The sequence below is a fragment of the Dreissena polymorpha genome, chromosome 3, assembly GCF_020536995.1.
Source record: "Dreissena polymorpha isolate Duluth1 chromosome 3, UMN_Dpol_1.0, whole genome shotgun sequence".
Lineage (NCBI taxonomy): Eukaryota > Metazoa > Mollusca > Bivalvia > Myida > Dreissenidae > Dreissena > Dreissena polymorpha.
The window spans coordinates 70,503,028-70,514,871 of NC_068357.1; the positions used below are offsets into that span (position 1 = coordinate 70,503,028).

General features: G+C 37.9%; 1 protein-coding gene across 3 annotated transcripts in view; it reads right to left on the minus strand.

Annotated features, from left to right (window-relative positions):
* The window catches only part of LOC127874675 (uncharacterized), a 61,055-nt gene extending 54,927 nt beyond the window's left edge, over positions 1 to 6,128 (minus strand). For 2 of the 3 annotated variants that reach the window (XM_052419166.1, XM_052419168.1), the window contains exons 1-3: positions 5,965 to 6,128; positions 4,569 to 4,751; positions 173 to 550 (exon numbers count right to left, since the gene is read on the minus strand). In XM_052419166.1, the coding sequence (XP_052275126.1) occupies positions 173 to 548 (376 nt within the window). In that variant the 5' untranslated portion in view covers positions 549 to 550; positions 4,569 to 4,751; positions 5,965 to 6,128. The remainder of the gene's footprint in view (positions 1 to 172; positions 551 to 4,568; positions 4,752 to 5,964) is intronic. The other variant, XM_052419167.1, reaches the window with a different exon arrangement.
* Positions 6,129 to 11,844: the final 5,716 nt, after the last annotated feature.

Here is an 11,844-nt window from a genome sequence, read left to right on the forward strand (position 1 = left end):
ATACGCCCTTTGTAAACAAAACACAAAAACAAACGATGGTTCGATTCGCACAAGCATTCGAATAAAAGTAAGTATAAAGAATCGTGGAGTAATCCTAAAATATATTCTTATTCATTCTGACACACTGCAGATGCACTACGTGTACCGGGTAAATAGTCAAGTGATAGTTTACCTGTAACTCGGTCCTTAAGATCTGGGTAAATACAACGAAGAAATGGAATGAAGCTTTCCAATCGTTTGCCTGGAAGTTGGATTTCATTCTGATCCTTTTCCTTACATTCAGCCTGTAGCATTGCTCGAAACACAGGCGATGTCACCATCAAAGTGGCCTTGATGACAGGGATGCGGACGTTTTCTACAATCAACGTCACATCTGCTAAACCACTCGACTGACCAAACATACTGACATCGATGGCAGCGTTCGCTCGCCTAGTGGTAGGTGCAGCGAACGGCTTGAGATCATCCAAGAGATCATCCAACATACTGTGGTCCATTGCAGCTATCGCACGCGTAGTGTTAGGTGCAGCGAACGGCTTGGGGTAATCCATTTCTTGTGATTTAAAAATACATATTTACTGTTCATTGATAAATATTGTAGCTTTTTAATGCATGTGAGAAAAAATACTTTTCACTTTGCGTTTACCTAAGCAATACGTTTATATCACATTCAGCTGTTCAAAATGCGATTAAATAAGGCCTTATATTTTACGATTCACATAAAATTTATCGTTACAAAAGTGGATGAAACGCACACTCGAAAAGACATACAGTAGCTATATCGTTATTCGATATAAAGTATGCATTTTGTCAAAGATGCATTTATATATGCATTTTCTGATATAAATTACTGATGCTTGCTCTGTGAACAGTAGTGCGGAGTTGCCAAAAAATGTCCGATCCATTACACATTTTATAAGTTGAAATACATATAACACATTGTAATAACAATTGGCAGTATGGTTTCGAATTAGTTTTTCCTGGACGGCATTTGTGGGTATATTTTAACGTCATGATACTGTTCTTACTGTGAAAACTTATGATAAAAATGTACAATATCAATTAAATCTTGATATATGTATCTGAATAAACTGAAATCTATGAAAACCGTATATCATGTACGGAAAGCAATCGGAAGTTGGCGTGTGCAATCAATTGAAATGTTTTGATAATTTTTTTAATGGGGTTTGACAGAGTACAGAAGTTAAAACCTTTTTTATTTGAGCTCCATAGTATTGAGAGCCTAAGTCGTATTTAATAGCTCCAGAATCCGTTCCGTAAGTTGAAACAGTACTTGGTGTCTATGTGAATATCTTAAGTATTCTCCCACAGTGGGGATCGAACTCCGGTCGCTAGGCGGACAACATAACAAATAAGCCACGACGAACAGAATACATTAGACAGTTACTTTCAAAATCCCAGCTCCCATTTTTTGTCTATGACAATTATGATAATTATAATATTTGATATTGCAACTTTAACGCTATGAAATAAATAAGTTTTGACAAAATATTGCTTTTTTTTCAATATTCCGTGATTGTTTCACTGCCATTTCCTTCATAAGTTTTGTTTCATACATTTCCCTATTTATGTTATATTGTTTGTAGGATATGTTACCATGATGCAATAACCTTTGGTTCAGAACCTTTAGCTCCAGATCGTTACTTACCATTTTCTGTTAAATGACCCACTATTTATACAACTATACAAAATTAAACTTGTAGTAAGAGGTTTTATGATCGACTAGAATAACTTTCCTTCATCAAGCATCTGCCGTTAAAAGCCACTCAAAAGAACTTGAACCGTATGGTCTAATAAGAAGTTGAAATTCCACTAGAAAATCGTCACACATTATAAAGACTGCAAATTGAACAACCAGTCGTTTGTTAACGGTTTATCTCGAGAGCCATTAAAATCAACGACGATTAATGGAGTGTGTATCATCTAAACATTCACAATGATAAAGCAATGAAAAATAGCCTTAGTATAGAAATCTTCGCTTTAAAGACTCAGTAAACGTTGTAACGGCGTAAACGTCCGGATGCTCACTGGTGTCTAAACGACGATTATGCCGATTGCGTGTAAGATCGCAAAGCTTCACAAAACTTTTGATATATTCGGTGTCTTATTTCAATTTAACTCGGGACGATTTCGTGATGTTCGGCAAACAATTGGAGACCGTTCAGAATCTCGAAAGTGTTAAACCCATTCAAATTATATTAACTCGGTATCTTTGGAAAGCTATATACTTTATATTTTTAAGATTTTATCCTACTCGAGCGGATCCTTATGGCTTCGACATAAAAGTTAAAATCTGTATAAAAATGACTTGTGAAAGAGTATTGTTTCACACCAGCTAATAATGCATATCATCAAATATGCACACTCATTGGCATTGTCGCTGAAGTTGCCTCTTGTCAGCGAAAAAAAAACGCGATCAACATATGATATGCTTTAATGAAAGCGCGATTGCGTAATAGACGTCGTCTGTTTACCGACAGAGACAGAACGAGCATTAATTGTGAACTCAAAGTACGATGCAAGGCAGGAGTAAACAATACAAAATGCTATTAAACGTGTTATGTACATGACTTGCATATTCGAGTTCGATATCAACCTTGACATTAGTTATATGGTTCTTGCGCCTTTGACCTTTGGCTTAAAAGCATTGCCTTGATCTTAAGGTATACTACGTTTTTGGGTGCGACATGCTGTCTCATGCCGGTTTAAACTTGTGCCAAGTTATTTTGAAATCTTTAAATTCATGGTGAAGTTACAGTCCAAACGACATTCGAGAAAGACCGACGAACGGATACACTAATAGTACAAAGTTTTTCTTATATAGCCCCCACTTCCTGGTTTTACATAAAAATCTGAGTGCTTTTTAAATTCTATGTTGTGATCTATCCATTCGAGTTCTGACGTGAAGTAAACTCTTATCTGAAATCCCAATTTCGGTTTGATAAACAAATAAGAAATATCTTTTAAAAAAGATTTTCGAACGGTGTATATCCTTACTTCTGACTTTGAAATAAAGTTAAAAAATCTACGTTTCTTAAAAATTAAATTGAAAACAAAGGTTTTATTGTTGTTGTTGTTGTGGTTTTCACTTGTTAGTCGCATATCCACCGCATGAAATGTGTGTTAGGAAGTGCACGTATATTCAAACCACACAATAGTGTTCGCCAGTAAAAATTATACTACGGGAGATCACATCATATGTGTGATCGCAAAGCTTATTATGATTATATTTCTTCACTATCGAAATACATGGTATGTAAATATATGATTATCACGCAGTTTTCTTTCGATATATTCAAATGACAAGTTTAGAGCCGCGTCGTGCGAGATTGGGTCTTAGGGCGTTATGACCTTCGTAACTTAAGTCCAGCAAAAGTGTGCAGTTTGGTCAAGAGCTACGCTGTACGCTGTACAATCAAACAAGCCTTTATAGTCTCATTAGGTATCTTCTAACCCGACTGCGAGATGTACAGGCTGGGCTATAGATACGTTGACTGCATATTGTCTATTTTCGCACGACGCGGGTCTTTAACCATCATATTGCGTCTTCTAAATAGAACATCTAAGCAAAATACTGTTTGATGGAAAATTGAAGGCAAACTGTGTTATTTATAGCATACTAGAAAATTTCGGCAGCCTGTTTAGGATTTCAGGAACGATTTAAAGACGGGCTTACCGAATGCGGCAACCATTTGTAGTTATATAAATAAACGATTTCCATGTTATCATGACACTACTTTTCGGTAGCGTTTTTTCTATCATAGTGAAAACAAAACTTTGTTATCGACGTATATCGATAGTCTATTAGGTCTTTCACTGACGATTAAGTGACCGAGTACTGACTTCGACATTCTGCGAGATGAAATTGAACACGTTATTGTAACTTGGCCAAAATGTGTCTCTTTGTGTCGTATGACATGCAGAGAGCAGTCCCAAATTCCTATCGCTGAACCGTGTCACATCCTTAACGCTGTACACCGACGCAGTGATGTGGCCAAATTCTGGGGGATTTCTCTCGAATCAGCTAATGAAATATTCGAACTATTCATTCGGGCCTGCTGTCGTTTTGTAAAGCTCATTTAAGGTGAACAGCTTGGTTAAACAGCTACGTCGAAAAACAATCTATGCGATTTACCAGCAGATCCCACTCGCCCATGGCCATTAAAGTATTTCGGCGGGAAAAATGTTATACCCATAATGCCCTTAGAAGGATATAAATGTATACGCGGCGACGTGTTTTTGGCCGCTCTACATGGCTCACAACGATTTATTGGACGTAATGCCTGACCTTTAATTTCAAACACGCGTTTATACTACCCAGATTAAGAATAAATAATGATTACTATCAAATGGTATGAAAATTGTATGATCAAATATTGTAATCGTAAGTTTGTTAACGAACAATAAAAGTCAAAATGATGAAATGAAGTTTTAGTGAGACATTATATTTTTTTAATTTAACAAATAATACCCTATTCAAGATAAACAATTATCATCCAGAAAAACATCACCAAAGGTATACTTCATTGAATAATAAAACATGCACTTACCGAAGAAATGTTTGTTGGGTTCCGTTTTAATAACCTTTAAATTGCAAAACCGAACTGAGTCTTTTTGGTATATTCACTATTTTTGTATTCCCACGATTTCTGTAGATCGATTCCGTTGAGATAAATTTATCGATCTCAACGTCGGATGGCTCTGCTGTTGGGTTGTAATCAATAGCCTCTGACCTTGAAATGAAATACATGTTAATCAATACATATAGATGCCATTTGAAAGTGTGCAAAATTGTAATTAAATCTATAGCCTAGTTAGCAAGTAATTTATTATTTTTCAAACGGCACCGCTTTTAAAACCGAAAGAAGGATTTCTAGACTTCTAGACGTATACGTTCATTTTGACAAACGCGATTATTTTTAAGTTTTAAAGCTTGCAAAAGACAGATTTCTACCTTAAAACTACCATATATATTGTAATTGGCATAGATAAATTTAAATATATAGCATAGTAAGCAAGTAATTTATTATTTTTCAAGCGGTACAGCTTTTAAAACCGAAAGTAGGATTTCTAGACGTATACGTCCATTTCGACAAACGCGATTATTTTTTAAGTTTGAAAGCGCAAAAAAGACGGATTTCTACCTTGTAACCACCAGATATATTCTAATTGGCATAGATAAAATATGTTTCTTATATATACTTAAATTTACTATGCCAAATAAGTTGTGTGCTTTAAGTCAATACGTGTGTAAGTTTCATGAATTATTGCGTATTTGTGTCTCAAAGATAATAGTAAACCTTAATAACACTTGAAAGATAAAGACCATTATCCATTTAGTGTTTTCTGCAGGCTTAGTTTACCACATCAAGTTTGTTTTTTTGATATTTCATGTGCATTAACATGATATTCCCTTTGCGAAAACAAGCGAAGAATTCAAGAATACCTATAATACATTGTGTGCAGGCCGACGTGTATCCAAATATATCAAATCGTACAGTTTCAACAACGCAATCTATATGCATTTCCATTAAGCTGTTACTTAGTGTTCATTTGCAAGATGTATTTTATATTTTATATAAGCAATTCTCGTAGTGTCACAAAATATAACGACAACAACAGAACTCTCCGACTTATTAAATCGTTTCGCGTTGCAACACTTTATAATTTTCAGGTTTTTAATTCGTCAACAGATGCATATGATGGAAATTTTAGAGCATGGTTAATGTTAAATATTACTGTTTCCTAACAAATATCATAACTACAACGAAAATTTGCGAATCTGAAACATTTTTTTTAATTTTGTCAATTTACCAAAACGTGAAAAGGTCCCTTTAAAATAAAAAGCGAGCATAACCCTTAAAGGCTTACAATCCTATCTTTGAATATTCCCGTACATACCGATGCTTTTCAGTTTCATATAATGAGCAAAAAGAAAATACCTACCTGTCGTTTTGTTTCCGATGTTATGTTTCTCACTATAGTCCGCTTACGGATTAGATGTGAAACTTCAATATATAACCTCAATATTATACATGAATGTTACACATCGGCTACAAATCTCGCCATTCTATTGGTGGGTTCATATCACACGACTCAAGCTATCAATTCACGCGGGTCACGCGGGTCACGCAGGGAGGAAGACATTTTCCATAACATTTGACGGTGAAATGGAGTGTAGTCAAGAGGTTCATTGAAAGAGTGTAGACATGCATACGAGTTGTTGTGCGTCTGGCTTCATACAGAGGCACGCTAAAGGTAAGAGTGTAAACATGCATACAAGTAGCTGTGTGCCTGGCTTCACATAGAGACACGCTAAAGGTAAGAGTGTAGACATGCATACGAGTTGTTGTGCGCCTGGCTTCACACAAAGGCACGCAAAAGGTAAAAGTGTAAACATGCATACGAGTTGTTGTGCACCTGGCTTCACACAGAGGCACGCTCAAGGTAAGAGTGTAAACATGCATACGAGTTGTTGTGCATCTGGCTTCACACAGAGGCACGCTCAAGGTTGTTGTGTGCATGGCTTCACACAGAGGCACGCTAAAGGTAAGAGTGTAAACATGCATGCGAGTTGTTGTGCGCCTGGCTTCACAAAGAGGCACGCTAACGCTAAGAGTGTAGACATGCATTCGAGTTTTTGTACGTCTTGATTTACACAGAGGCATGCTGAGGAAAGAGTGTAGACATGCATACGAGTTGTTGTGTGCCTGGCTTAGCACAGAGACACTCTAAAGGTTAGAGTGTTGACATGCATACGAGTTGTTGTTCTCCTGGCTTCACACAGAGGCACGCTAAAGGTAAGAGTTTAGACATGCATACGAGTTGTTGTGCGCCTGGCTTCGCACAGAGACACGCTAAAGGTCAGAGTGTAAACATGGTTACGAGTTGTTGTGCGCCTGACTTCACACAGAGACTCGCTAAAGGTCAGAGTGTAAACATGGTTACGAGTTGTTGTGCGCCTGGCTTCACACAGAGACACGCTAAAGGTCAGAGGGAAAACATGCATACGAGTTGTTGTTTGCCTGGCTTCACACAGAGGCACGCTAAATAAAAGAGTGTAAACATGCATACGAGTTGTTGTTCGCCTGGCTTCTCACAGAGGCACGCTAAAGGTAAGAGTGTTAACATGCATACGAGTTGTTGTTCGCCTGGCTTCACACAGAGGCACGCTAAAGGAACGAGTGTAAACATTCATACGAGTTTTTATGCGCCTGTCTTCACACAGAGACACTCTAAAGGTCAGAGTGTAAACATGCATACGAGTTGTTGTGCGCCTGGCTTCACATAGAGGTACGCTAAATGTAAATGTGTAGACATGCATACGTTTTTTGTCCGTCTGGCTTTAAACAGAGACACTCTAAAGGAAAGAGTGTATACATGTACATGCATACAAGTTGTTGTGGGCCTGACTTTACACAGAGGCACGCTTAAGGTTAGAGTGTAAACACTCATACAAGTTTTTGTGCGCCTGGCGTTACACAGAGACACTCTAAAGGAAAGAGTGTAAACATCCATACACGTTGTTGTGCGCCTGGCTTTACACAGAGTTACTCTAAAGGAAAGAGTGTTAACGTGCATACAAGTTGGTGTGCGCCTTGCTTCACACAGAAACACGCTAAAGGTAAGAGCGTAAAGATGCATACGAGTTGTTGTGCGCCTGGCTTCACACAGAAACACGCTAAAGGTAAGAGTGTTAACATGCATACAAGTTGTTGTGCGCCGGACTTCACACAGAGACACTCTAAGGTTAGAGTGTAAACATGCATACGAGTTTTGTGTGCCTGGCTTCACACAGAGGTACGCTAAAAGTAAAAGTGTAAACCTGCATACGAGTTTTTGTGTGCCTGGCTTCACACAGAGGCACGTTAAAGGTAAGAGTGTAAACATGGTTACGAGTTGTTGTGCGCCTGGCTTCACACAGAGGCACGCTAACGGTAAGAGTGTAAACATGCATACGAGTTGTTGTGCGCCTGGCTTCACACAGAGGCACGCTAAAGGTAAGAGTGTAAAACTGCATACGAGTTGTTGTGTGCCTGGCTTCACACAAAGGCACGCTAAAGGTAAGAGTGTAAACATGCATACGAGTTGTTGTGTGCATTGCTTCAAACAGAGGCACGCTAAAGGTCAGAGTGTAAACATGCGTACGAGTTGTTGTGGGCCTGGCTTCACACAGAGGCACGCTAACGGTAACAGTGTGAAACTGCATACGGCTTTTATATGCCTGGCTTCACACAAAGGAACGCTAAAAGTAAGAGTGTAAACATGCATACGAATTGTTGTGTGCCTGGGTTTAAACAGAGGCACGCTAAAGGTCAGAGTGTAAACATGCGTACGAGTTGTTGTGAGCCTGGCTTCACACAGAGGCACGCTAAAGGTAAGAGTGTAAAACTGCATACGAGTTGTTGTGTGCCTGGCTTCACACAAAGGCACGCTTAAGGTAAGAGTGTAAACATGCATACGAGTTGTTGTGTGCCTGGCCTTAAACAAAGGCACGCTAAAGGTCAGAGTGTAAACATGCGTACGAGTTGTTGTGGGCCTGGCTTCACACAGAGGCACGCTAACGGTTAAAGTGTAAAACTGCATACGAGTTGTTGTGTGCCTGGCTTCACACAAAGGCACGCTAAAGGTAAGAGTGTAAACATGCATACGAGTTGTTGTGTACCTGGCTTCAAACAGAGGCACGCTAAAGGTCAGAGTGTAAACATGCATACGAGTTGTTGTGCGCCTGGCTTCACACAGAGGCACGCTAAAGATAAGAGTGTAAAACTGCATACGAGTTGTTTATGTGCCTGGCTTCACACAAAGGCACGCTAAAGGTAAGAGTGTAAACATGCATACTAGTTAATGTGCGCCTGGCTTCACACAGAGGCGCGCTAAAGGTAAGAGTGTAAACATGCATACGATTTGTTGTGTGCCTGGCTTCAAACAGAGGCACGCTAAAGGTCAGAGTGTAAACATGCGTACGAGTTGTTGTGGGCCTGGCTTCACACAGAGGCACGCTAACGGTAAGAGTGTAAAAATGCATACTAGTTAATGTGCGCCTGGCTTCACACAGAGGCGCGCTAAAGGTAAAAGTGTAAACATGAATACGAGTTGTTGTGCACCTGGCTTCACACAGAGGCACGCTAAAGGTAAGAGTGTAAATGTGCATACGAGTTGTTGTGCGCCTGGCTTCACACAGAGGCACGCTAAAGATAAGAGTGTAAACATGCATACGAGTTGTTGTGGGCCTGGCTTTACACAGAGGCACGCAAAAGGTAAAAGTGTAAACATCCATACAAGTTGTTGTGCGCCTGGCTGCACACAGAGGCACGCTAAAGGTTCATACATTCGTTTTTTGTCTTTCATAAAGATGAAGAACAAAAAATTAAATGAAGAGCTGCAATGAAAAGAACGCAGGTCAAAAACAAAGCTGTGTGAAACATTATATCACGAGACACTTTAGTGTTCACTTTGAGTCCGGTAGGTAAAACTTAAATGTTAAAATAGAACAAAACACTTTTCAAATAATTTATTAATTATAAACTGTATGTGTTTACGCTTATAGCACAATGTGTTGAGTTAATGAGCTGTCATGCCAGTTGCAGTATGTGTCTTTGTTGTTGTTACCCACATATACAAAGACTTACACATAAGCTTCAGAAGTTATTTTGTTATGGTTGAAAGAAGAAGAAGAAAAAGGAGAAGAAGAAGAAGATTTGCACTGACCTATTGTAAGTTATAAAAAATGATAGTGTGGATATGGTTGCTCATGCCCTACTAGATATGGCTCATCAGGTTCCATCATACCAAGATATAGCAAAGTATTTTTTACAAAGGCATGTATAGCATATGATTTGATTATCGGGTATTTTATAATGGACACCCCAAACATGATTGGAGCATTTAACAGTTTGTTGGTTATTGTCATATACTTAGCTCAGATTCTGTATTTTAAATATTTCTTTTCTTATGTATTAACTAATAAATTATTTAAGTTGCTTGTTTAAGGAGCCTTTTAAACTACTTCTTATACTATCATGACATGTACAAAGTTCTCATATATAAAATATTTCAGGAACATATTCTGATTAAGATCCTCTTCAGTTAAGGTTTAATCAGCTGCAATGCGACTTAACTGGACTGCAAGAGGAATACCAGCGACTTCTCGATGAAAATATACTGCTTCAGTTACAAATACACGTCTAAAAATCCACCTACAGCAACCAAAACAGTTGCGTTGTTAGAACATTGACGGAACAGTGACTTTGCGTTTTACACAAATCAAGGTATTCCAATAAACTAAAGAATACGAGTAAAATCTCAACAGGGCATATGTGTAGTCAATTTGGTTGTACATGTATAAACATATTACATAATTAGGAAATAATTTTACAAATTTCAATTTCAATTTGTATTTTGTACTGTGTTTGTTTATTTAAATGCACATGAAAACAAACATTCCAGGGTCTTAAACTTCAACTTTAAAATGTATTATCGAACAAACTTCTTTAATTTGACTTATGGCAAAACATGATTTAGGTACAATGTCGTGCACTTCACAAGCGGTGCGTTCACATAAAACAGCACAGTATGACGATAGATACCTTGATTTATGTAAACCACAAAGTAACAATAATTCTTCTTTGTCACATACATCTGACACTTATCTTGGCTGTATAATCTAAGATTTCATTTAAGTTTCAGTGTTCCTTTTTTCTAAACATAACGTAGGGTTAAAGTCAGGTATGTCCTTAATATGAAGGTCTCAGTACTTGAAGGAACACTTTACAAGACCTTCACCGTGGCGTGCACATGACCTTACACCATCCAGAGAAGCAGCACACAAGTAGAACCTAGAGTCCGCTACAAGCCAACACTCCCTCAATTACCAATATTCATGCGAATGTCGAATGCCCTTCGTGGTGATGTTGTCATGACAAACGCTTGCAATGTACCCGGCTCATTATTTCCAAGTTTTCGATTTGCTGTGGAGGAACAACATGCCTTATACAAACGCATCACATTTTCATTCCATAAAATCTCAAATATCTTTGTAAAGGAGCATGTTCAGAAGCTGCAAAAAACAGCATTCCTCTTGAATATAAAATTTGATTCAATTAAATAAGCATACTGCAAGCCATTCTTTGTCAGCTTCTTTGCTATCATATATCTACTGTTTTTAATAAATTACAATTTCATACAACATATATAAATAGAGTATGGTGTCTAAGTCAGGGATTTCAGAAGCTTTTGAAAACCACGATTAAAACGAACCTGTGCTGAAAATGTTAAGGAGTAAAATGGAATTTTTAAGGGTCAAAATAATGACTTGTTGATACTTTGTATTTGCATATGTGTTGATAATACAAATGTTGATTTGCATCAATTTAAGTATATCACTTTACAAATGAAATACTAATTTGTCATACATGACATACAATAACTTGTGTCTGGTTTTCATGGCAACATTTCCATAAATATGTTGCAATGCATATTATTTTGATGAGTCAAAAGTAACGAAAATGCAAAATGCTTGGATAAAAATGAAGGTTTCTACTTCAATTGAAATTCCTGTAAGTTATTGATGAGCTTAATATCTCAGCATAATATTTTAGAAAATCGAGCCGAGCAATCGAGCAATCACACTGATTTCTACTAACTGATGGAAGATGTTCGTCCACGGGGCGCTGTCCGTCACCATTCGAGAGGAAAATCCTCACAAGAGCAATTTCTCCGTAGCTCCTTCAGGCCTATTTGATGCTCAGCTTCATTGAGTCAACACTTATGATGATGCGTGGGCTTGTTCACTTTTTTCTTGGAAGATTTGGTGGAATAAGCTAG